This window comes from Xyrauchen texanus, chromosome 17, assembly GCF_025860055.1.
Source record: "Xyrauchen texanus isolate HMW12.3.18 chromosome 17, RBS_HiC_50CHRs, whole genome shotgun sequence".
Taxonomy (NCBI): domain Eukaryota; kingdom Metazoa; phylum Chordata; class Actinopteri; order Cypriniformes; family Catostomidae; genus Xyrauchen; species Xyrauchen texanus.
This window is the reverse complement of record NC_068292.1, coordinates 31,618,153-31,646,111: the sequence shown is the minus strand read 5'-3', so window position 1 is coordinate 31,646,111 and position 27,959 is coordinate 31,618,153. Positions and strand designations below refer to the sequence as shown.

The following is a 27,959-nucleotide window of genomic DNA, read 5'->3' as shown; positions in this document are numbered from 1 at the left end:
ATGCAGTTAATATTTACAAAGAACTTGAGGCATCTTTTTTGTGTTGTAATGTGTAATCAGGTTTATGTGCATTCTTGTGTAAAAAATGTCTTGTTTTTTGTTTTTACACATAGGGCAAACCTATGTGTAATTTCTGAACCACTAGTGTCAAGGAATGGCATTGCATAAGTAAACAATGTTCAAACAGCCTTCTGAAAACGCCCATCTTCTGGTAATCAAACAAACAGATAGCCCCGCCCTCAACTCACGCCATTGGCTGAGCTAATGTTGCTGTGTAAGGCTGGACGGGTTACTCCAAAATTAACATGTGAATTGGCTCACATTTAGTTGTCTCTTTGAGTATTAAGCTGGGACAGGAGAAAGTATTTTAACAATGAAAAAGTTACACACTTCAGATTTAAAGGTAAACACATCACATTATCACTTTAATCTTTGGTGATCTATGCATCCAGGCCACGACTGCACGACGGGAGACAATATTTGGGAGGAACGGTGTGAGTGTACATGTGCGTGCGATGCATTAAAGAAACATAGAGATTGTGGGTCAGCTTCAGAATGCACTGCAATATTTGGAGTCCGGGCAAGGGCTGTATAACTTCAGACAAAAATAAAAACTATTAAAAAAAACGTGTCATCGCCAGGGGGAGGAGCTTAACCATGACTGCACCCTCCAAACGCAACAGCCGTTTCTCATTACAGAGGGGAGGGCAGAAGAATGGTAGAGAGTGGGCCGTAAATTAAATTTTCATCCCCCTTCCTCACCATAAATTCTTGCGCCGGCTCCATGGGACAAAGCTCTCCCTCTTGTTCACCCTCTTTCTCTACTCTCCCTTCTCTCCCATCCTCTCTCTCCCTTGCACCCTTTACACTTTTCATCTTGTATCCTTCACGGTTTCCCCTTCTCTCCCTCTTTTTGCCCTTATTTCACCATGTTTGTCATTTCATCAGCTATTGCTTCCTTGTTAATTGGCCTATTGAATAAAAAAGTAATATACGTAGAAGACACCAGGACTAGTTGTCACATAGGGGTATATCTCAGTAACTACATGGTTTTTAGTCAAAATTCCAATTAGACAAATGTGTTTTCTCTGGCAGAGAATGTGTATGCTGTAGTTCAAAATAAGAGTATTTTTGTGAATTCTATCCTTCAGACATATTTTTCCTCTAGCTGTTGGGTAAACAAGTCAATGTAATACAAATAAAATGGCATACATTCAGGCAAGGGTCAAATATAAGATACATTTTAACTCAAAGGCTGAACTTTGTTCTCAGGACAAGGGTCAGGTCGGACCAAGTTTTATATGAATTTTATACAATTTATTAATAAAAGATATTATTGACAAAATCAATGGTTTGATATTTTTTTATGTTATACCTTTTACATTTTTTGCTGTTTCATTAATTGCTTTGTGTTTCAAAATTGTTTTAGTGTTTAATGGCAGGTTCCATTGTGGGAACGTACCCTTCTTTTGGGGTCAATGTGTCTTCAATCAACAATCTTTTTCCTGAGCAATAACGATGTAAATGTTTATATGCTTTTTTGTAGCCCATACTTGAAGCTATGTCCCTACACAGAAATGCACTTAAACTTGACTGTAGTAAAAAGTGTTGCCCCAGTTTCCCCTATATGAAAAACATAAACATTCAAATAGTTGCCTTTCAATATTGTCAATGTATGTCTCATCTGAAAATATTGCTGTGCAAGTGCCAAGCATTTTTGCTTAGTCACAAAAATCTAGTCCTCCATCCTCCCTCTCAGGTCACGGACTCCACCGGGGCAAATGAGGCCACAAGACTCTCGCATGTCATATACACTCGGCATATAAGCCAGTGCTCTCCCACTGTTATTACCAATTACCCAGTTTCTGTCTTTTTTTGAATCATAACTGAATCAGCTCAACTCACATGAACTCCGGGATTCCCCAGAGAGGATACTGCTCCACAGTTTTCATTTCTCCTGCTCTGAAACACACCAGCCTCTCATATGGCCCGAGATCTGAGAGGAGGGAAAATGGGGGCCAAAAGCGCATGTTTCTAAAAGGGTGCCTCTGGAAGAGTGCGTGATGAAGTGTGTAAGGCATCATGCCAGTATTCAAGATCTACATATCTATCCAATATCTGTGCGGTATCTGACCAACAGGAACCCCAGAGAATTTTACAAGAGTGAAATTGGCTAAATGTAACTGAATTGAATCAATGCAGAAGCTAGACCAAGCATGGTATTTTGGTACACTAATATGACAAATGAGTTATTAAAATGGCAATTTGTAGCACAGTTTATTGTTTTCCAAATGTAAAAATAAAAACGAAAATGAAGAAACTGACTATCATGTTCTTCACTCTTTGCAGGATACTGGTTTATTGGCTCAGGACTCAGGACTCAAGTGTACACAAGCTTTTGAGGTGATGGGCATCTACACTAACAGAAACAACCCTAGGACAGTTCTACCATCAATGTATGCTGGCCTGGAGGCTTACGCTTTCGCTGTTGTTTGCTGTCTCTGTGTTTATATCCATGTATCCCGCTGATTGCGCTTATGGACCCCCCCCCCAAGCCCAACGTTCAGTTGTCCCTGCTCATCGGCACCCTGCATATGCAATGTTTAAATCCATATCTTCAGAAGAAAGAAAAGTGAGGGTGAGAAACGGAAAAATATGTAAGTCCTTTTTTACTTTAAATCTCCACTTTCACTTTCACTTTTGAAAGTGAAACTAAACAGACACCACATGTGACTTTCATATGTAAAAGTGAAAGTGGCGATTTAGATAAAATAATAAATACATTTTGAACTGTTTCTCGCCCACACCTATTATATCTCTTCTGAAGATATGGATTTAACCACTGAAGTCACATGGATAACTCTATGTTTCCTTTATGTGGTTTCTAGAGCTACACAGTTTTGATCATAATTCACTTGCATTGTATGGACATACATGTTCTGCTGAAGAAAGGAAGTCATACACATCTGGGATGGCAAGTAAATGATGAGAGAATTTTCCTTTTTGTGTGAACTATCCCTTTTAAATGATTCTTTAAGAGAAAATGACAAACCAGGTACATTTGTTTGCCCATGACCAAAAGTGCACAAAGAATTGCTCTGATCATGCCCCAGAGAATTCATCAAACCTATTTACTTAGCATAAACTGCAAAACAAAGATGAGCACAAAAACATGGATGTGATTTGGAAGGTGTTCATTCATTCAGATTAACACAATCTCACGAAGAGCATTTTGTTTTGCAACTGAACTTATTTCTCATTGTTTAAATATGTGAATATACAAGTTTCCAAAATTATGGTGAGGTGCTGCCACTTACTGGTTCCTGCACAGTAGCACACCTAATGGCTTCAGTATGATGGTCTTTTTCAGGGTGAGAGAAAGGATTTTTCACTAATTCACAAATTACATTTTCTGTGTTTTGTTATGTTGGTGTTTAGATACATTGATATTGTTGTTGATATGTCTATAGTTTTAAGGTTCATTGTACATTAAAATCAAAAACCAAATAAGGTCCTGCCAATATAGACAAGATAATATATTTTTTTGGTGTATAAAACATGTATAATATATACATTGTATCCCTGTTTATTCATGACTATTCCTGAATCTCCTGAAGGCAAATACACCAAGAAGCTCTCTGCAATGTTGAGGTGACACATATTTCTGTAAAACGCAAAATGGATTTAGAAAAACCTTTGGAAAACTTACAAATTCAAGACAGGGTTTTTGTAAAAGAAACAGCCACCTGACCATTCAGCCCAGCTAAAAAGTAAGTTATAGAGCTATCTTTAGCAATCACTAAAACCTTTTTTACTTCTGTATTCAGTCATCTGATGCAATGTCTCAGTATATTCCAATTGCAAGTATTGATGTAATCACAAAAGGACATAAGATAACTAGTTGAGTCTATTAATTTAATAGATTTCGAATATTCCACAAGACGACAGACTTCACATGTAATGTAAAAACTTCATGTTTCATATTCATTCAAAAGAAGATTGTGTATACTTCTCTGTGCTATAGAGGGCGCCACTCCCAATAAAATTGACCATTGACCAAAATGGAATGAAACATATAATTGAATTTAATATACTTTATTGTCTCATATAGGGAAATTTGTCTTGGACTCAAAGCACAGCAGCCAATGGACAGCAGAAACATACAACATGAATAGCATAAAATAAAATAAAATAAAATAACAAAAATATACTAACACAGAGCAATATCATTTTAGTATACATTCCACACACAATGTACAAAATACAAAATAGTTCCCATGGACCTATAGTGCCAAACCTTAAGAAATAGTATTTAAATATAAATACATGTGCACATATAAAATATACAATTCTATCACATAAAATTCTAAATTCTTGAGAAATCTTATTTTAAAGCCTGATTGAGGTTGGCACAAATACATTTTTGAAACTGTTCAACTTACATAATGGAACACCGACACAGAGGACTTCAAATCTAAGGTCAAAATAATTTAGGTAGTTCTCCTTTTGCATATCATTATTGGTTATATCTCTCTTCCTGCATGAATCCATTTTTGTTTCTCTTTTCATGGCATCCCACAGTTTTTGGTGTCCCCTAAGTTAAACCTCTATTCTGTTGCCTATTTATACAATCCTTTACTTCCTTTGTGATGTAGGGTTTGTTATTAGGAAACATTGTAATTTTTTTTGTCTCAACAACCATGTCCACACAAAATTAACTGTTAAACTGTTATAGTTTCTGTAGTCTTATCAATGTCCATATCATGAAAACCTTTCCAGTCTGTACAAGCAAAACTACCCCTTAATATTTCAATGCTATCCTCCGACCACACTGCCACTGTCTTAGTATGTGGCTCACTAATCTTTTAAATACTCTTATACGTTGGGATTAAATTATTTGTGTTGTGATCGCAGTTTGACAAAGGGGGTTTAAACTTTGCAGTGTACGCTTTCTTTACATTCCCATAACACTTATCTAAGATTTTGTTTCCTCGAGTATCATACCTGACATATTGCTCATATCCAGGGAGGGAGAATTCTAACTTACAATGATTAAAATCCCTAAGGATAAAGATGGTAGCTCCTGGAGTGTGCTTCAGTTACTGATGAACACAGTCTGTAATACAACTTGAGGCTATAACTGCATTCCCTCCCGGTGGTACATATACTACACATATTAGAATGTTCCCAATTTCCCATGGAAGATAAAAGTGTCTCATCGATAAACACAAAAGTTCTACATCATGACTAAACACCGTTTCTCTTACCGTGTGCTGTCTCTTACATACACACATATGCCCCTCTTCTGCTTTTTCTCGATGTTTCGTTCCTGTCTGCCCGTATATGGGAAAAGCCATCAAGTTCAATCAGTGAGCTGGGGACATCAAAATGCAGCCATGTCTCAGTGAACACCACCAGGTACGCATCCCAGTACTCAAAGCATGTCTGGGAGTTTATGATACCAGCAGTAATACACCAATTACTGGTGAAATACAAACTGATCCTGATGGCCTGCAAATGTAAAGATGGCATGCCTTTTTTTATTAATTTAATGTGTCCCATGAGGTTCACTTATAGAATCAGTAAAGTTTTTTTTGCACAAGAAGTCTGCACTTTTTGCTCTGCCTAACTTCTCCTTGTGTATTCCTCAAAAATAAGAATGTCATATGTGTTTGGAATGGCATAAGGGCATGTAAATGATGACAGAATTTCATTTTTTTAAATAACTATTCCTTTTTAGACAAAGTCACAATTATAACAATAGCTTATCATACAAAAAAATAAACAATGTTCAGTTTCAGCCATTTCAGCTTGACAAAATGCAACAACATATGTATGTCCGGGAATCAGAAGGACAGTTTTGCCAAGTAGGGTTTTGGTCATATACTGCCACCAATGTAATTGATGATGCTCTGGTATTTTTCTGTAAGCCCTGACAGGTTGTTATATTTAGAAAACACAACACTTTTTCACTCACAGTAATGGCGGCTTGGAGAATGGATTGTTTCTTAACCACTCAAACCATCATAGTCCATCCACAGGCAAGACAAGTCTTGACCTCAGAGAGAGAGATTGAGAGAGAGAGAGAGGTGGTGGTGGAATACATTTTGGGCAAGGCTAAACCACGGACACAGCTTCCAAACATTTACCATTAAACATCAAGCCTGAGGGTGTCACTTAAGACTTACACAGCAGATTTTGTGTTTTGCCACTGAACTACACATCACATTTTCTCATTTCATATTGCAGCTCCAAAGATCACCATCGTGATGACAGCAATCAAGAGTGATGAGTTTTTGAAAGATGTCTGCAGCAAAAACAAATCTGGATCCTTTTGCTGTACTAGACCTCACTGATGTTGTCCCTGACAAAAATATCAAAGATGCTGACTGTGCTTTTGAACTTGACTAATATTGATGGGGTAACAGCCCTTGTGCCCAGTTTTAATTCCTCTCAGGAATAGATTTTGAACAAAATCCCATTCTTCATGAGACCATAAATTTATTTGGTCAGAACCTTCTTTAAGGGATATTTTTTTTTACCCGAAAATGAAAATTCTCATCATTTACTCATCCAATGATTTTCCAAACCAATATGACTTACTTTCTTCAGTGGAACACAAATGGAGATCTGAGTTACAATAACAGCCTCAGTCAACACTCACTTCCATTGCATGTAAAAAAGATACTGCCCAACATCTCCTTTTGCATTCTACAGAATAAAGTCATATGGATTTGGAACAACATGAGTGTGATCCCTTTAATTCCTTTTCATTTGCATATACAAACTCTTCATTTCCAAATGTTGACTGCACAGACACGTCCTTGGTCAAAGCCAGGGCACTGTGTCTAGTGGACACCCCTTCTAAACCAAACCTTGACAGAGGCCAGTAGAGATCTTCTCTAAGATTATGTGTAAACCCTTGGAATGTACTGCATGATTTTACACTGCACATGCCTAGTGCCACGTTTCACAGAAGCAACATTGAAAGGTCATCTATTTTTTTTCCATAATTCCTTTTCCCTCCTCATCCTACCCCTCTGTTCATGTCTCTCGCTAGTTTAAACAAACCTCAAAATTATGATGTAGCCTGTAGAGATCTCAAATGTCCAGATATGATGTGTGCATATACTGTACATGAAGAAAAGAGAAAGAGAGAAATCAGCTAAACAGTGAGTACCGCTCTGTGTTTATTTGATTTTACTTCAAAACAGAATCATAATTTTCTTTCTCTTTATAGGCTATAATGTCTTTAAGGCCAAAACATACTCTACACATGTATGTGAATTGCAGACGTTTCTAGCTACACAAGCTCGATTTCATGCATAGTTATGTTCCAAAATATGTCAGACCGAACAATGTCCCACAAGGGGCACTTCATGAACATTAGTGTTAACTGTTTACTTCTATGGTGAGTTTTCTTTTTCAAGCCAACTACAGTGAAGGTTGAGCAACAGTTTGAAGAGAAAATTGCTGTAGATTAAAGTCAATATATTTATAGCAACTTACTGCACCTCTGGTGGCCCAGAGGTGCAGAACACAATGAAATTTACAAAGCAAATAAAGGTTCACAACATAAAGAAATCAAGCCACAACACAAATAAATTAAGCCACATAACAAATAAACCCAGACAAAACACAAATAAATTAAGCCACAACACAAAGAATTTAATCCACAAAACAAAGAAATTAATCTAAAGCACAATTAAATGAAGCCACAACATAAATAAATGAAGCCACAACAAAAATGTATTGAGACACAACACAAAGAAATTAAAGGTGAAGTGTTTTTTTTATGTCAACGTTCCCAGTTTATTATGCATTGACAACTACAATGACGCCATTTTTTTTACCTCCACCAAAAGCCTCGGAGGCACTATCAAAACAGAGTGGCCGCTCAGCGCAACCCATCTCTTTCTATCTAAACCTTTAGTGTGAGTGTGGGGCTTGGCTACTTGAACTAGCTGTTCAGCTATGATAATATGAACAACCATGGAAGACTTGTACAGAAGAAAATAAATGTAGCTTCATCTGCAGATGTTGAAGCCAAAATTAGAAGACTTACTAAAACACAGACTGAAAATGTATGAGGCTTAATTTCTTAAGTGTTGTGGCTTAATTTCTTTGTGTTGTGAACTTTGGTTTGCTTTGTAAATTGGGTTGTGCACCTCTGGGCCACTGTACTCACCAGAATAATATCACATGGAGTTTAATGACTTTTGAAGGAAACTCTATTGCCCCCTTGAGTACTGAGATATGTTCCCATCTCAGTAATTAATGCATTAACATTAACGCCCACAACATGTTCAACTAGACCACACAGTGGCATTGGTGCTTTGAACAACCCCCTAACCCTAAGTAAGAAACTTTGCGTTTACATTTTCCAACACTGCTGATATCGCAGACTTGTGTGACTTGTAATGTAGGGATGTGTCAGTGTTTACTACAGATTTCTGTTTTTGCAGTAGGGGAGCCCAGGTTGAGCCTTATATATTAAGTTTAAAAACAAATAAATACAAAACATTTTAATAAAACAAAAACGATTCAACAATACATCTTAATTAAAATATAATTTATTACAAAAAAACCTTCATTACTGTTGCAAATGTCTTTTAAACTACACCTTGTCACATGAACAACCTGTCAGGAATACTGACTAAGTTTAACTAATCTCTTTTTTTTTTTGCAATAATTTTTTTTATTGATTTATAAGTTAAAACAAAGAAACAAACAATATATATATATACAAACAATTAATCAATCACTTTAACATTAATGTGAACTAATCTTAAGTATTCAAAACAGGTCTTGCTTCATTTCTGAAAGTAATAATAACTTCAGTTCAGTAAGTGAGTTAAATGTTGAGTCAGTCAGTAAAGGTTTTGTCAGACAGATTTAAATTGGTAACTTTTGAGTTTTTTGAGTGTTTTAAAATACTCATTATAAGAACCAGTTCAAAAGAGTACAGAAATGTCATTAATTCAATCATTAATTCAATCAGTAGACCGAGGTGATGCAGGCAGAGATCAGTGAGGCGGATTGCAGTTCAACCAGCTGGTAATTTCAGTATACCCTATAAGTCTATGGAGGTTCAGGCAATGGCATACACTGTAAAAAATAAATAGTTGAGAAAACATAAAAATATGAGGCAACTTGATGCAGTAAGACTTTTGAGTTGTCTCAACAATTATTTTTTAGTTCTTTTCATTAATACTACCTTGTTTAGCCAACGTAAATTTGTTCGTTCATGCTATTTTGATCTTCGTATTTTGCAAATAAATATATTCTTGTCACAGCAATTGAAACAACAATTACTGTTGTTGAGGTTATTATTTTTTTTCTGTTTCCTGGATGTAAAAATTTAATTGGCCAAATAAAGCATCGGCACATATCCTTTTCATATATATAGTGATTCTACATCTATTTACAAATGACAAACATGTTCTTATTCCTTCATCCGTTTATTTCAGTTCTGAACACATGCAAATTGTAAACATTGCATTAAGAATGTATAAAATATTTTGTCAATTCTAAGTGTTATTGAAATCTTAAAGGGATAGTCACCCAGAAATAAATTCTGGTCAACATTTACTCACCCTCATGTTATTCCAAATCTTTGCAAGCTGCTTTCCTCTCCAAAACACAAATGAAGTCTACTTCTACTGTCTACTGTCTGGTTACCAACATTCTTTAAAATATCTTAATTTGTGTTCAGCATAGGAAAGAAACTCGCGACAAGTTTGGAACAACCTGAGGTTGAGTAAATGATGACAATTTCATTTCTGGGTGAACTTTCCCTTTAATTAACAATTTAAACTAAAATGTAGACATGGAAATAGTTGTCCAAATTTACTTCAGATGTCTTTAGAAAAAATCATAGGCAAAACCAGATCCATTAACATTCAAAACAATATCAAACTGCACTGAATTTGCTGACTAAAAAATAAATTCTCATTACAAATCTCTCGAATTCACACAATTCACAATTAAATGTTGAAAGTTCTCGATTGACCGTGTCACTGATGGGGTGTGATTTAGATAGGTGGGATCTTAAAGCACCTGCAGTTCTGAAAACACAAACGCACTCCGCATGAATGCAAGGCCAGTTAGAAAGTCTTTGGTGATGCAGCTGGTAGTGCTTCAGAAGGACATCTTCACTTGAACTGCTGAATTTGCAGTTTTTACACTGCATTAAGTGCTTGGATCATCCTGGAAAATAGAAAATGATCAGTTAGAACCTTAAATTGTAAGAATCTCAACTTTATATTAATTACATTTATTATAAAATATAGAATGTAATGCATTTAAGAGTCACATTTTACACCTAAACAATATCTTTATGTCCCCATATTTAAAATCATATGATGTACAAAGAAATCTTTTAAGAATTATTGTTCTATAAGCACAAATATACGTATACATATGCGTGCAGGCGCCGATCCCCTGGGTGCTTCAGGGCCCGAGCACTCACGGAGAATGCCGAGCACTCACGTGTAGCAACCATAGGTACCAACGGACCAAATTTACGTAGAGCATCCACCGGCAGAAACATAAATCGGCGCGTCTTTATGCGTGTGTGAAATTTCAACTTTGAAACTGCACATAGAAACAGCTAATATACATTTAAACATTAAAATTTTTAAACGTAATAGGTAGTGGCCAGGCTCTCATAGTTTTCTGCAAGCACATATCACAAACCCAGGACATGCTCTGACTGGATCTCTTCCCAAATATTCCATATCTAACACTTTCGTCTAGTTTTTATTTGTTGACGAAAACTTCAGATTTTTGTCATAGTTTTTTCCCATTCAAAACGGTTTATTTATTTAGTTATCGTCTGTAAAAAATTCAGTGACGAAAATTATTCGTCAACGAAATCACCACTGAATAAAACACCGTCAGCTCAGGAATATACAATTCATTGCATGCATGAAATTCAAAGTAATTTTAATACTCACCTACAGCAGTAGGGCAATATTTAGATCCTCGTAGAATCAGGATTGAGCGAATTCCACATGGGACCGATAAAACGAGAAGCTAAAGCACAAAATGGAGAAGGAAACCCTGTGCATTTGGCGCAATGTTTTTTCTCATCACGCATGCGCAAACTATTTTGCTCCCAGCTTTGCCGGTCAACATAAAAACGTTTGTCCAGAAAACATTGTTTAACATGTAGTGTGACATTTTGTAGCATTCTGTTGGATTAACATGTATTTTTATGTAGATTCACAGTTATTCACAATTCCTAATATATGTGACTCAAAAATCACAGTACGCTGGACAAATGGTAATTTTATTTTTTACAGTGTATGAAGTATCCTTTATCTTATGGTTGGAGTTGGCATCAGTTCATCCTCTGAGGTCCATTGTGATAGACTGAAGTGATGTGTGGCTTGCACTGGCTGCATTTAGTCATCATCACTCAGAGACATGTAGCAGTGGAGTCCAACACGAAGCAGGAATGGAGCTGGATCCAACCAGTTCTGGAGACCTCAGTATAGGACTCCCGAGGTTGAGACAGGGAAACAAATAGAATAATATTAGCATAGATGCCATTTAATTAATTGCAGAGATATAGATCACGATCAGTGCTTCTGGTTTCTGGTTCCAGAAGACCTAACTAAAGCAGCCTAATTGTGAGTTGAAGGATAAATTAGGTAAATGTGAAATAACATTTGTTCGGCCGAATGCATGCTGGACGACAGTTGCGCGAGCATAGTCACACGAGTGCGCGCTCAGGGAATCTGCATCTCACAGGTGCAGTGTGTTTATTTAAAGGACTACAGAGAACAGTGTCAGGTGCAGTTTACCCTGGCGGTGTACAAAGCTGATGGTTTAAATTCATTTAAAAGACAGAATTCATGCAGTAGTATAGAGGACTTTAAAATGTTTAAGTCCTGCTTGCATTTAAAGTTTAATGATAAAGAAAAATGTAATACCCCAAATATGTGCACGGTAACCTTTTGTAATATTTGGTTAACCGTGAGAGTCCATGAACAGTTATTCTGTTATTTATTGGGACTCGGGAATCAAGAACGTTTATTGCCATGAATGAGTCATACACAATCTCAAATAGCAGAGAAAAAACACAGTGAGCTATGTGCCTAAATATTACAATACATAGATTTTCAAATGATAAAATCACATTAAAGTCGAACAAAAATAATCTCCGTCACAGCCTGCAACATAGTAGGCTTATACTTAATCAATGGAAAATGAGCAATTCTGCCCGGGCAGGTTCACTTTCCATGAGGTAGTAAACGCTACGGTTTATAGGAATTCTTCAGGATGCTTTGATTTTTAAATAATTCAGCATTCAAACTGTGCAATCATTGTCTGCACACCAGAGGTTGAAAAACATAACTGGCTGTCACGTGACACATCATCGGAGGCATCCACAGCCCAATAGCCTCTCAGTCATTATAGATTTGGAATATATTTGGCTAACTTGTATGTAAACTTCTGACTTTAACTTGAAGTCAGAAGTTTACATACACCTTAGCCAAATATATTTAAGACATTCCCTGTCTTAGGTCAGTTAGTATCACTACTTTATTTTAAGAATGAGAAAAGTCAGAATAATAGTAGAGAAAATGATTTAGTTCAGCTTTTATTACTTTCATCACATTCCCAGTGAACCAGAAGTTTACACACACTTTGTTAGTATTTTGTAGCATTGCCTTTAAATTGTTTAACTTGGGTCAAACTTTTTGGGTAGCCTTCCACAAGCTTCTCACAATAAGATGTTGGAATTTTGGCCCATTCCTCCAGACAGAACTGGTGTAAAAAAAATGTTTTAATGACTTAAACCTAAGTATATGTAAACTTCTGACTTCAGCTGTAAATAGATACACAAATTATTATTAAATAAACAGTTTTTATTCCATTGCCTTAATTGTAGACTGCTTAGTCAAAACTCTGTTCAATATTTATTACAAAATAACTTTATGTGGATTCAGTAGTGGCAGAGCATCACTGCTGAAAAATGTTGCAGGAAACACTGAAGAGTGCTAGTACTTTCTAAGTGATTAGACAATGATTTAGCCAGATAAATTATGAAAAACTCATAGGCTTATGTTGAATGAGGGACACAAGCCAGATCTAGGAACAAGAATAATTTCAGAGACTTGGGGGTACCTAGCAATACCCTAGAACCCCCCCCCCCAGAACACCATAGTGATGCAGTAAAAACCACTAAACTTAGCAAGAGCATAGCAATGCCCTGGCAACCACCTACCATACTTCAAAGAATACCATGGTGTTACCTTGGTACATTGTCTGAAATAAAAAATATTAATGCAGAGTTACTTTTTTGTAAGTGTTAGGGCCAACACTTCCCTCCCAGTTCCCTCCTACTCAATCCTCACAACCAAACAGCTGTGACATGTAGTGGTGCCAGGGAGTCTCCCATGCGACTTATAAAATCAGCAAGTGTTCTTGTCAATAGTTACCAGATTACTTATTCTGTCATCTTGGATTGAAATGATATCAGAGAACAGTCAAGTTATTGCTTTTTAATGGTTTGTTTAAAATAACTGACTCTGTGTAACACCAATCAAGCTTACAAATAATTCTGAAAGCTTGTCTAGACATCTGCCTTTGGAAATTCGTCATACTGTAAACAGCAGCTGTTTTTAAGAGATACTATATCTGCTATGACATCATTGATGACAGTAAATGTTACGTTTTCCTTTCTTATTGTCATGACACATGGAAGAATTTGGGTTGAAATGCGCAATCAACATGAATTGCGAAATGAGGTTTCTCACCAGCTGCAAATCTCCTTAGCTCCCAAATTGCTATGGACAGTTATTTTGTTTAGCCATCATATATGCCCTATTTGTGTTTTTATGGTCTTTGACAGAGACCAAATAGACCATTTTCCCCACAAATATGCCCTTGATCTCTCTACTCAACTCATCCATAGATTTTATTAAGGCTTTATTCGGGTAAACTACATTAAGAGGCCTCTTTAATTGAAACAAGATTAAATGCATTTCTGGGAATTACAATTAAGAACATGCAAACTCTAAATGAGGCGCTAAACTGTGCTTTGAAAGGAAAACTTCCGAATTTGACACTGTGCACAATACTGTACAAATTGCGAGAAAGGGTTTGTCATGTGGTGTGACCAACTTGTTATCGCATAGCTTCCAAACTTACTGGATTCTATGGTAATAGTTATGGATCTCTCTGAATCCTGAATCCAGAGCATATGGAAGCAATATGAAGCTAAACTGAAGGCCTAAACTCTGCTTTATAGAGCCACTTCCTGTTGAGCTGAAGTCCCACTTTTAATGAGCGTTTAAGTTCCATTAGCCCCCCACCGATTTTATGGACAAATTTAGCATGATGTCTCTGGCATGAGTTGAAAATGCATCTTAATAATAAGAGCCAGACATACAAACCAATATCGGGTGTCTGGTCAATGGATTTTGATATGTTATGTCTAGAAGTGGCCAAATCCTGACACAAATAGGACAGCATTTTTGATAAATAATTTGATCAAGGGACATGAAACTGAAGAAAACCCCAAAACTAAACAAGCTATTGTTTCCCACAGTGCTTCATTATCCTCCACTCAGTGTCATCATGGGAACCAGCACTGTGTTCACTAAATTGACTGTTATTTTCATAGAGCATCTGGCTTTATTTGACAGGTGGGAGAAAACAGTGATGCTAGTTATTATGAACATTTCAGCACCTAATAAACAAAGCTTTTAGATGTCAAACTTTCTTATGCTAGATGTCTCTCTTGATGGGCTATGCATGGTTTGGATACATAAGCATTAAAGTACTAGATTTCAAGGAATCCTGCCTAATTCTGTTTGCACAAATTACATAAGCGATATTGCTGAATACTGTATATTTAGGTTTAAAATGAAAACATTGCCAACTTTTCAGCCTCTGAACATCAGCAATGTTATGTTTGAAGAAAATTTACTTAGAAGAACATCAGTCAGAATTTGTATCACAATACATTTATGACCACTCTGTTTTTGGCTACACTTCAAGCACAGTTCACCCAAAAATAAAACTTATTTATTTACCCCCAAGTTTTTCTAAACCATATGAGTTTCTTTCTTCCATGGAACACAAAAGAATGTGTTAGGGTGAATATTGGGGACTGATAGCTTCAGTCACAATATATTTTCAATATGAAAATAAAAGATGCAATGAACGTGTAGGACCACGCTGTCCTGGAGACCTCGCAAGAACGCGATGCCGAGAATACACGATCAGGTGGTTATAGAGCAGTTCATCAGCAGGCTACTGATGTGGTCCGCAAGGAGGTGGAGGAGCCCTCTGCCGACCGCCAAGAGGTGGTGGCCATGGGACAGCTGAGCAAGTCCAGTGCCATCGCCCAGTGTCGCTGACAGAGGTGTTCCAGCTGGCTGAGGACCGGGTGGGCGGCGTAGTCGGGAACCAGATTTTTTTTTTCTTTCTTTCTTTTCTCTCTTCTCTCTCAGGCTCTCCCACTCTCTCACCTCATCCTGCTCATGTTCCCAGGAGGCGGGGAGACCAGCCAGCTGTGGAATTGCTGGAAGGGCAACACATCCCCTCCAGGAATGGGGGGTGGGGTTAGTCAGGCCGTATTGTTCCCCTGCCTGAATTGAGCCAGGCCAAAAGAATGGACGCCTGGTGATGAGTTACACCAATCAGCTGGGAGGTGTATAAGGAGGAGTTGGAGAAGCCAGTTCGGGAGAGAGAGAGAGAGAGAGATATGCACACGGAGCTGTGTGTGTGCATCAATGTTTGAGTTGTGTCTGATTAAATGTTTTTGTGATTGTTCACCCGGTTCCGGTCTCCTCCTTTTCGATAAGCAAGATTTTTGCCACACCATACGATTCTGTTAACCCTCCTCCATTGCCTTATACTAGCCCTTTCTTTTTTCCCATAAATTTATGCACTATATATGTAACTGAACCCCAAATGGAAGTGTTATGGACTGGTTCCAAAAAACTTCCCTCTCTTTCTCCTCGTTTCATTTTAGTTTTCAGCCTTTTTCTCCCATGTGCTCTCCCTCCTTTCACCATAAGGGCTCACTCCCCTCCCCCACCATCTCCCGCTCTTCTCTTCCATTTCCTTCTATGGTGAAATAGCTGAAAAAGAGAAGGGGAGGAAGACCTTCAATGGTGTTGAGAGGGAGCAGATTTGGCCGCGTGTTTGTTTTGAGTTCCTATACCTCATCAAGGCGAAGAAATAGCACACTCAGCACATTAGCACACACATGTAGAGGCACAAGGTACCCCCAAATAAGTCTAAGATTGAAGACCTCTGTGGGTAGTAGGCGCTTGGGTATATAATTGAAATTCTTTCGCCTAAACTGAATCAACGAGATGGTATTTTTATTTCACTTACACATATCTTTTTGGTGCTTCTGCGGAATCTATTCTTAGAAAAAATGACATTATTATTTAATTAGTTTATAATTTGTTTTTAATCACAAACAATCTATAAAAACATTGAAAAAAATGAAATTAATATTTTACCAAAATATTAATTCATCCAAAGCTTGAATCATTAGCCAACTGTTAAATCTCCTGTTTCAAAGCTTATAGTAAATATATAGTTATGCATTTAGAAGTATTTTGAGTGTCAAACTAGTAAAATTGCCATCAATAAAAAATAAACAATGATCATTGTCTAAGCTGGACTGGAATAAAAAGAACAAAGTCGGACAACATGCATACTATCCTTTTACAATGACACCAATGTAATACATTTTTTGATCTTTCATTCACTCTTAACACAGAGAAGACATATGTTTGTAAACAAATAAGAAATGATGACTGTAGATGCCATAATGCAGACAATTAATTATATAAAAAAATGTAAGAATAGAACATGAACAAAGAATAGTACATATGTTGTGTACTGTATATACAGTGTATTCGTGCTATATCTTGGAGTTTTTGTGCTTCTACAGATAATTCAAGCCATAGTGCAAATGCAAGTCCGTCTTCCACCTGTATACAAAATGCACATCAAACTTCATTTTCAAAAACATCTTTGAACCTCTCTGACAGTTATTGCAATGCATTTGTGGAAGACTCCATTAGTTTGAATGCATGTGCATTGAATTTTATTTTGATGCAAAGGACACATTTTGCTAAGAAAACAACGCCCTAAAACAAGCACTGCCGAATCCTCAGTGGAAAAGAGCTCAATTAACTACATTGTTCAACATCTGGTTTATTGACACATACTGCATGTTGTGTTAATGTTTAGATCTTTGACTTTGAGTCGCTGCTTCTCAAAGTGTAACTCATTGACATGTACCCAGGCAAACAAAACCAATAATTCATTCCCTCCTGTTATTACACTTTGCTTGGCATAGATAAGTTGGAACACTACTAGGTTTTCAGCCACTTTAACAGAACCTCAAACCTTCTGACCTTCTGGTGTTTATAAAGGGATCTTTTACAGGCTGCAAACACTACATCAACCCATTAATAGCTCTTACCATCCAAATGACTGTTCTGGCTGTCCAGGAAAAATAGCAAAGATGGGAAAACTAGTAGACAGACTCAAGGAAATAAAAGTGATATTTTTATCTCTGCATAGAAACCTACAAATTTATGGAGTGTTGATTCTGGATTGTGTAATGAAAAAAAAAAAAAAAAGAGTCGAAGGCACTACGAAGGCCCATTGCTGCATTGCTTTCACATCTCAAAACCAATCTTTGGTGCATCTAAGTCTCATTTATCCAACTGGAAACCAGCTAGCCTGTTCTGCCAAAACAAACTGTACTTGGTAAACAGTGGGTAAATCCTCCAGTGTTTTGCATTTGTGCTTGTGGAGCCTTCTATGTTTGAATATTTTGGCTTAGAGAGCTTTGTGTGATTTGCTGTTTCTCTCAGCATGGGCGTATCGTGAGAGAGGAAATAAGAGACGTGTGCATGTATATGCAAGCATGTGTATTTGTAATAATAAAGAAACGTGTGTATATGGGAGTTCTGTTTTATAGATTGCTGTTGCAGCTGCGACAGAGGATCTCGTCTCTCTCGGGGAAGAAGCCGGCACCCACCAGGGAAACAGAGCATCTAGAGCAGGTGAAGCAGTGCTGGTGCCATTGTCGGTCCTCAAATGAGATGTACTTCCCTCCGCCAAAACCTATACCATAAAGGATTGAATAATTTCGTCAAAAACATTAAGCTGGTTTAATGTCTCACTGGTATTTTTATTAATTACAATGTTCCTCTTACCTGTGATGGGTTTGTTACAAGTTTCACATTTCTTGGCATACAGGTTGCCAAAGCATTTGATGCAGTATGGGCTGTCGTCACGGGAAGTGAAGTGTTGGCCAGCTAACTGGATTTTACAGCTTGTGCAGACGAAGCACTCTTTATGCCATGGCTCATCCCTATAGGTCACACCACCTTTTGCTAAGGCCTGAATTCATCAAAGACATAACGTAACTTGTAAGCAAGTGCTTCTGATATATAATATAATATGACCCAAACCAATTAACTTGGTGGGAAAATAAATTACATGCACAATTATTGATTTGGCATTTACCAACCCTCTGTTGTTCCTACATGACCTAAATAGCTCAGCAGTTGGCCATGTAACTTTACAATTTCTTACTGTAAGTGTTCAAATAATTTTTCTCACCAAACAGAATTGTAAATTAAGCCAAACTTAAATGTATGAATGTAACTTCATTAGATAACAACATATCAAACCAAGAGGCAGCTATTTTAAGAAACACAGGCACATATACTGTCTTAAGCACCTGCCTGTAACCACCCATGTGTCTAAATCATGTTTATTTTTTCTCTGAATATATAAACAATGGGGTTTTGTTGCTGTAGTTATATGTGCGGTTTGTTTTTCAGAGGTTCTTGATTAAATTATCTAATTCTTTATTGTCAGTGTTGCTTGAAATTATTTAATAAATACAAATATTCACGTGTGAGATTAAAGTGTGTTCTTTTACCCTATCAATGTCATGACTTTTTAAAATACAAAAATTGTAAAACTGCATGTATATAAAAATGTGTCATCTGATTGTAGTCTAGAAGTCTGTCCCAAATGCACAGTTTTAAAACTCATGCACCCTCATGGACTTGCTGACTAGCACCCCATCGGTCTACACTAACTTACGTCACCAAATTCTGCATTCAGAGAAAGATGGCAAGGGCTTAGGGTGCCATTAGCTTGATGAGAAACTCTGGATTCTGGGCTTAAACAACTCATTGTACAGCTGGATCCTGGACTTCCTAGAATGGGCTGCAACATCTCATCACTGACCCTCAACACTGGAGCCCCGCAGGCCTGTGTTCTCAGTCCACTCCTGTATTCCCTGTACACACGACTGTGTGGCAACACATAGCTCCAATGCCATCATTAAGTTTGCTGATGATACAGCGGCGGTAGATCTGATCACTGACAATGATGAAACAGCCTACAGAGAGGAGGTGCACACTATGGTGTCAGGAGCACAACCTCTCCCTCTACGTCAGCAAGACCAAGGAGCTTGTAGTGGACTTAAGGAGTAAAGACAGAGAACACAGCCCCATCACTATCAATGGAGCACTGGTGGAGAGAGTCAGCAGCTTCAAATACCTCCGTGTCCACATCACTGAGGAACTCACATGGTCCGTCTTCACTAAGGCCGTTGTGAAGAAGGCTCACCAGCGCCTCTTCTTCCTGAAACGGCTGAGGAAGTTTGGAATGAACCACCACATCCTCACACGGTTCTACACCAGCACTGTAGAGAGCATCCAGACTGGCTGCATTACTGCCTGGTATGGCAACAGAACAGCCCTCAATCGCAAAGCCCTGCCAAGGGTGGTTCGAACTGCCAGACACATCATCGGAGGTAAGCTTCCCTCCCTCCAGGACATATATACCAGGCGGTATGTGAAAAAAGCTTGGAGGATCATCAGAGACTCAATCCACCCGAGACATGGGCTGCTCTCACATCTACCATCAGGCAGGTGGTATCGCAGCATCAGGACCCGCACCAGCCGACTTCATGGCAGCTTTTATTTTTTAGAAACTAAATTGTCTGGAGAAATTTATTCTAGTAAAAGTATAAATTTTCTCTTCAAAATGTAGTGATTTGAAAGTAATAGTCCAAACAAATATTTATACTCAAGTAAAGTATAAATATTAAAAAACTGTACTTAAGTACAGTAATTAAGTATTTGTACTTAGTTACTATACACCTCTGGAGCTTCAGAGCTGACATATTCTAAAAATGTTTGTTTGTGTTCAGCAGGAGAAAGAAAATCATTCACATCTTGGATGGCATGTGGATGAGCAAATTAAGAGAGATTTTACGGTGAACTATCTCTTAAAATGTGCTCTCTTAGTTCTAATAGCAAACTAACATTATGTTGGTTTGATATTTTGTTATCTAATACAATGAAATTCACAATTTCAGTGGGAAATGGGAATTGACATTACATTCATATAAAGTATGTTAAGGATGTGGAAGTGGGTGAAGAGCTTGCTATCCTTAAGTACTATAGCATGAGACTTGGTTCTGGTTCTTTGTTCTCCTAGACATAAAAAAAGAGGGGTACTATAAGAATTGTTGAATGTAGGTTGGTAATGCCTGTTTATGTATCCTTATCATAATGACTAGTGGGGATGATGTGAATATGCTCATTGTGAACTTGCATTAGGAGCTCCATTAAGACCTGCTACAAATGTACAAATGATCATATGATCCATAAGATGTATTAGACAATAAATATTTTTTGTTTGATTTTTATTGAGCTGTAGAGCCAAGACACTGCCACCTCCAAACAGACTTTGGTCTGTCTAAACAGGATGTGAAATTGACAACCCGAGTTAATCTGTAACCAGCATGAGAGATTCCGATATACAACAGGAAGGAGAAATGGGGTCAAAATCCTGATTTTCGTGGAGGAATGTGTGTGTGTGGGCTGATGAAGAACACATGGTTACGTATTACAGAGGGAGAAGCAGTGTGTAGTCCCATTAACCTGTTTGCATTGAGTACAGCGTGGTGCAAACTTGTTCTCATAACAGGGTACGCAGTAGTGTTCATCTTTATCTGGGACAAAGGACTTGGAGCCGATTGGCTGTTGACAGCTTTTGCAAATGAAACAGCCCTCATGCCATGTGGAGCCAGCATACTCTAGCTTCCTGGTGCCTGGGAGAGAGGAAAGAGAGAGAGGAAAGAGAGAGAGGGAAGTGAGAGAGAGAGAGAGAGAGAGAGAGAGAGAGAGAGAGAGAGAGAGAGAGAGAGAGAGAGAGAGAGAGAGAGAGAGAGAGAGAGAGGGTTAACTTTTTAAACAAACAATTAAAAAAGTCTTCTATTTTACAACCATTTAGAGTAGTGGTTTTCCCCCAAATATGAGGATTCCCTTGCAAAAGACCCCTTTTCAAAATATTTAAATCCACTTGAACATTGTTGTACTCCTTAGAATTATGTCAAATTTGCTTAACCTTTACTTTTTAATTATTATTTTTATTTGTTTTTAAAATGATTTTCTTTGACATTTTCCCTGGAGCTTATAGCACCCTCTTGTGGCCCCCCGGAACCCCAGATTTAAAACCCCTAATATAGACATCTCAGAACATTTTATCACAAGATCTATAACTTTACAACTAAAATAAATATAATAACTGAAAATCTCTTTTATCCATTTTCTCATAGTGAAACATAATTCTTTGTTATGGCACAATGTACACACCGGTCCATCAATTCCATGCATTTTTTTCTGGCGTGAAAAAAGGTGGATCTTGGCCAGAAATATTGGCTTTGCAACGGCTGCTTAAAACCTACTGGTCTTGGACATCAAGGTATACGGTATATTGTGAGTTATTGATTGCTATAAATGTTTTTGTATAGTTAAAAAACGTATCGCTATCAAAGCCAAATTGTGATACTGAATTGAATTAAAGACACTGAATTAAATGACTTTAAATATTCTTAAAACTGGGAAGCAAATAACATGATACACCATGTTTGTTTTAGGACAGGTTACTTAGTAACAATCAGTTATGCAATTGTTCAATCACAACTCAATGGAAATTGATTTGTGCACCGGCTCTGGGACCTTTCACTTTAAAGGAATAACTCTCCCCAAAATGAAAATTCTGTTATCATTTACTCACCTCCATGTAGGTCCCAAACTTGTATGACGATTTCTTTTGCTGAGCACACAAGTACAAATCCTGAAACATTTCATGTTGCTCTTTTTCATACATTAAAAGTATACAGTAACCAAGAGCTCTAAAAAGCACCATTAAAGTACCATAATAGTTGATTCATGCAATATATTCCAAGTCTTCTGAAGAAATACGAAAGGTTTTCTTAAAATGTTTCTTAATTTTGAACAGTTACATTTTTTTAAAATTTAAAACCGATCAAACATTGTATTAGTGGAATGTTTCGCTTCAATAGTGTGCTTGCTGTCTTTCCTTAAAATAGCAGATACTTGGTTTGACATATTTTTTTATCAAATTAAAATGACATTCATACTTTTAAGCGTGGCTTCAGTGTCCAAATATTTTCTAAATATATTGAGGTCACTGTAAATAAATACAAGCTTGCCAATTTTTTAAATTACATGGCCAACAGCTGAGCCATTTAGGTTTGATAGCCACAACTTTTGGCCTGTTAGGTCATATAGCTTCAGAAGACTTGGATGGACTACTTTTATGGTGCTAATTTGTACTTTTTGGACCTTTACAGTCCCTGGTCATAATATGCTTTTTCATTAAAAATTCTTTAAAATTTCTCCATTTGTGTTCCACAAAAGAAAATCATACAGGTTTGGAACAACATGAGGGTGAGTAAATTGTGAGACAAATAACAGTCACAAATCATTTAACGTCAATAGGATAAAACATCATATGGAATAACTCTTGGACCTTTAACTACTTTTCAGGCTGATGCAGCCCTGCTGAAATAGTTTACTGGCTTATCTACTCCTATCATCAGAGGCTTGGATGGCAGCCATACACTATGATTTGGCTGAGAGACAGCAAGCCAGGCAAACTGGTAATTATTTTGATACATCTAACCAGGAACTCACTGCTCTCTCTCCCTTTCCAAGTCATGCTGTTGGTACATTTGATTTACTTTGGCAGAACATTTTCAACTTTTCCCCCTCTTCTCCTGATTTCCTAGCTCTTTCATGTTTGTGATAATAATGTTACCTGTATACCTGCAGTCCTGAGTTGCTGTCTCTTTGAATACGGTGTAAAGACTTGTAGTCTTACACAACAGGATTGAGTGCCAAGGTGTGAAGGCACTAGAAAGGACAGACTTGAGGCCAGTCTGAACACAACAGTTTGCAACTTTCAAGAAACGTCTTAAGGCACATCTTTTCAGCAAGCATTTGTCTTAATCTTGTTAATGCACGATTTGATTATGAAGAATGAACAAAAAAACCTCTTAAATTGTTCTTTTACTACTGTCTTCACTTTCATCTCTAGCCTTCTATGAGCTATTTTGGAACTTTGAATTACAGCACTTCTCATTTGACTGCATGCTTAGGATGCATTTCTCATTTTAAATAGTTCACCCAAACATGAACATTTTGTCATCATTTACTTACCCTCATGTTGTTTAAAAAATATATGGCTTTCTTCTGTGGACTATGAAAGGATTTTAAAGAATGATGTGACCACTGATTTTCATACTATAGCAGTGGTCAGTGCCTCACTTAAAAAAGTACCGAAAAACATGATAGTGAGCAAATTATAGAATTTTCATTTTTGGGTGAACTATTCCTTGAAGTCACATTGGATAAAAGTGTCTGCTAAATGAATAAATATAAATAAAAGTAAGTAAGACGGCACTGTCATGATTTAGCTTAAGACTGACTGTGGTATGCTGATGTCATTCGTACCAGGCATGACGGTTTTATCACAGGCCACACATTTGGAGGAGAACTCATTGCAGTAGCAGTCATTGCATAGAAGAGCATCATCCTGGCTGGTAAAGGGCTCATCTGCCAATGAACGGTCACAGCGGAAACAGCGGAAGCAGTGCTCGTGGTAGTGACGGTCCTCGTAAAACAGCTCCTGATGCACAGGGACACAATACATGTGTTACTTTTTTGAAGGTAAAATACTTTCTCCTATCACAGCTTATTATGCAGAAACGTCTCAGGTTACTTGACTGTAACCTTTGTTCCCTGGAAAAGCAGAACGAGATGCTGCGCTTGATTCAGTGCTTGGGAACGCCTTTAGGGGTGACCAGCTGTGAATATGTGTGCAACACGTCAATGAAATTGACTAGAACCTTTATAGCCTCTGTTGATGACATCTTCAGAATGCACCAGTACCAGGAGCTATAAATAGATGTGCCATAGGTACATCGTCAGGTATATTTGTCTCAAGAGCAGTCATGGGACATCCTCAGTGCAGCAATGAAGCGCAGCATCTCGATTCGCTTTTTCAGGGAACAAGGGTTACAGTCAAGTAATCCAAGATCTTCCCTGTCAAAAGCTACACTTAATGCTTCACTTGATTCAGCGCTTTGGAAACTAAAATACCCACGCCGCCACACTGTGGGTGTCTGGACCCCTTAAGGTTGTGTAGTTTGTGCTCACAACAACGTGAAAGGTCTCAGACATGAGTTTGTGATGTTGACTCAATGACGTGAGAGCCTGGAGTGGCATGAACATCCAAACTGTCAAAATCTTATGAATGTGTGAGAGGACCAGCCTGCCGCATTACAAACATGCTGCAAAGGGGAACCCCACAGCAAAGTTTTTAGAAGAAGCGTGCCTCATAGGCAAGGGCAATAGCATCCCTCACCCAATGTGAAATGTCTGTTTTGTGGTGGCTGCCCCCCTGTTACGGCCCCCATGACAATAGTCGAATATGTCGATGTCGAAGGCACAAAGATACGGGAAGTATTCTAGGCACAAAGATACGGGAGTAGATAACTCATAATGGAGTTCTTCAAAGAAGGGGAGAGACTGATTTTGTGTTCCCTTCTCCTGGCCACCAGACAGAAATCTGTCTTCTAGTTTTGATAGTTTGGGGGTCTCTTGTTCGGGTGGCCAGTTTAGCTGTAATCTGGCCACCACACGAGTAACCACCTCGAGTAATTCCTCAACTGCTTTGTCATCACGTGAGGAATGCTCAGATGTAGGCAACTCAAAGTCCACAGACCCAAGAGATTCCTTGTGCCCCTCTTGAACCGAAGAGGCGCCGGAGTGCGCTTCGAGAACACACGAGGGACCAGCTGGATCTGGAGAGAGAGCAAGTGATAGGGACGGAACAGTCTCTCGCTTTGCCAGATCCATAGGCGAGCCCCACGATGGAATGGTGAGTGCTGGATCTTGGGAGTAAGCGAGACAAGTACGCAGCATCTTTACTGTGAACAGATCACAATGCTCACACTCGTCTTAACACAAGAGCAGCGTGCACTTCTCCCAAACAAACAAAGCAAAACTGGTGTGTGTCCGATTCAGCCATAGGACGCAAGCGTGGAAACACACACCGTTTGCTTTGTTGATTGCTCATTATTATAATTTTTGTCTTTCCCACACAGAATGAAACACAGACAAAGAAAAGGTTTCTACACACTGCCTGACAAATCTAACTCCTATCAGAAGAGAAAAGAGAGAGCTTGAGAAGCACAAACACATCACAGAGTGGTCTGAGGACAAAAGAACTGACAATGCACCTGTGGCACATCTATTTATAGTTCCTGGTACTGGCGCATTCTGATGATGTCACCAACAGAGGCTATAAAGGTTCTAGTCAATTTCATTGACGTGTTGCAAACATATTCACAGCTGGTCACTCCTAAAGACGTTCCCAAAGCGCTGAATTAAGCACAAAATTAAGTGTAGCTTTTGACAGGGTACAACTATAAGTAAGCCATTTGTAGGATGATTTGCCCAAAAGGTGAAAACACTGTGGTTCTTTGGCACTATCAAAACTTTGCTTTGTTTGTTTGAGCACCCTGACCAGCACAACAACGAGACATTGGATAACCAATGACAAAAGTTTGGGATGGGACTATAAGTTCAGAAAAACCTGTCAATCATTCACTTAGTTTTAGCAATTCTGTTTAGTGATGCTAGTGGTGGAGATACCCTTCAGCTTTAACTCATCAGGTTTTACTAGTCACATGCTGGCTGCAGGATGCAATGTTTCACTGTCTGCCTATTGGAATATTTAAACTTTATGATGGTTTTAACAGGCGGGTTGACATACTCTTTTTTTATTTTTACTCAAGCCCAAGTACATGTCTGATTAAGACTCAAATAATTGCACTGGAGCTGCCTCACAAACACTAGCACATGTGGGTCTTGTTATTAATGTGTGTTTTTATGTGTGAGGAGAAAAAGAACACTCCTCATGTAAAATATTCAAACACATAGTAATAAGACAGCTTGTGTAAAATTTATGGCTGTGCTGAAAATGGCCAAGATAAACAGTGACTTTAAATTTAGCATCTGTCATTCATTGTCATTAAGCCCTCAGACTTTTTGTTTGTGCAGTGTGCACATGGACATAGAGTAACAGCCTCCCGACATCCTGTGGGGAGTTTACTACTGTGCTAAATGAACAGCATTGTTTGGTTTTTATATAATTTAGAACGGATTCCATTTGTCCTCAGAATTTGGAAGGATTAAAATCACAATTTATTGCTAATATTTTGTCTTAGGGTTTGAACATTGTGGCCCTGACTCTCACAAAACAGCTGCTTAACGGTCTGTTTTAGCCTGAAACCACAAACAATAAAGTGTCTGAAAGCCAAAAGTTTTCATCATGTAATTGATTATCTCATTTTTACCACAGAAATGCTCCTGTACAAAGCTACATACAGTGGACAAATTTTATGAAGTCTTATACAGTATAAAATGAATCAGACACACAATTTCTTATTTTCATTGTACTGAAAGAGCAGCTTCAGTGAATCTTACGAAATATATCAAGCACATGTACGGGTCATATTTCACCCAACATCGAGAGAATGAAATAAGAAATTATAATTTAATTTAAGAAAATTAAGCCTGTTTTAAGGAGCATTGAGATGTTTAATATGGTCATTTAAATAATTTTCAAGACAATAAATGCTACAGACAACAAAAAAAATATATAATGTGGTAATGAGACTATCATTACCGTAATGCAAAAAAAGAATCACATGGAACATTCTCAATACTGAAATGTAGAAACAAATTAGAAACGTAATTATCAAAAGATAAACATCTAGACACATTGCAGTAATAATAATTTTGGAGGAAAATGTGTTTAAGAATTTAAATGTCTCGAAAATAATAATTTATGTCACAATACAAAAAAACTTACCAGCTTTAAAAAAAAGCAATTTTGATTTTGGGGTGAAATTTCACCTGGACGTGTTTTTGTGCGATTCAATCGCTTAACATTCTACCTAATGTCTTTGTCTGTGTTCCATAAAAGAAAGAAAGAAAACCATATGGTTTTGGAACATGCATTCTCATTTTTCTTGAATTAGCAATTTAACTCACCCTTGAATCGTGGCCAATCAGCTCCTTGCACTCATCACAGGTGTTGGCAAACAGGCTGTCATAACAGGGGATGCAGTAAGGATTGTCCTGCGCCTGGATGTACTTCCTGCCATATAGGGACTCCTTGCAGTTGTCACAATCAAAGCGCTCACTCATGTTGCTCTTGATCTGAGTAAGTCCCTGTGTCACACAAGACAGATACACACAAAGAGGTGAGCTTTCAATTGCAGCTACATCAGAGCGAGAGAGAGACCGAAAGAGAGTGTGTGAGAGAGAGAGAATGGAAAAAAAAGAGTGTGAGACACTAACAAACACATACAGACAGTTCCCTCATGAGGCATTGTGAAAAATGCCTATTAAGTTTTATGGCTCTGCGATGATAGCTGGGAAATGAAAGGGAGGAAGCTGCAATTTTAGCAAGCTCACAACTCTGTGCTGCATGTGACGTGGCAGATAAAAGGCTTGCAAGATCACAGCTTACTTAAGGAGCACTGTATTCTTGACAGG

General features: G+C 37.9%; 1 protein-coding gene across 3 annotated transcripts in view; it reads right to left on the bottom strand.

Annotated features, from left to right (window-relative positions):
- Positions 1 to 16,514: 16,514 nt before the first annotated feature.
- LOC127657906 (four and a half LIM domains protein 3-like) overlaps positions 16,515 to 27,959 on the bottom strand; it is a 44,352-nt gene continuing 32,907 nt past the window's right edge. For 2 of the 3 annotated variants that reach the window (XM_052146887.1, XM_052146888.1), the window contains exons 2-6: positions 27,453 to 27,632; positions 23,844 to 24,018; positions 20,964 to 21,133; positions 18,210 to 18,396; positions 16,515 to 18,117 (exon numbers count right to left, since the gene is read on the bottom strand). In XM_052146887.1, coding sequence (XP_052002847.1) covers positions 17,966 to 18,117; positions 18,210 to 18,396; positions 20,964 to 21,133; positions 23,844 to 24,018; positions 27,453 to 27,608 — 840 coding nt within the window. In that variant the 5' untranslated portion in view covers positions 27,609 to 27,632 and the 3' untranslated portion in view covers positions 16,515 to 17,965. Of the gene's footprint in view, positions 18,118 to 18,209; positions 18,397 to 20,963; positions 21,134 to 23,843; positions 24,019 to 27,452; positions 27,633 to 27,771; positions 27,820 to 27,959 lie in introns of those variants that run through there. The other variant, XM_052146886.1, reaches the window with a different exon arrangement.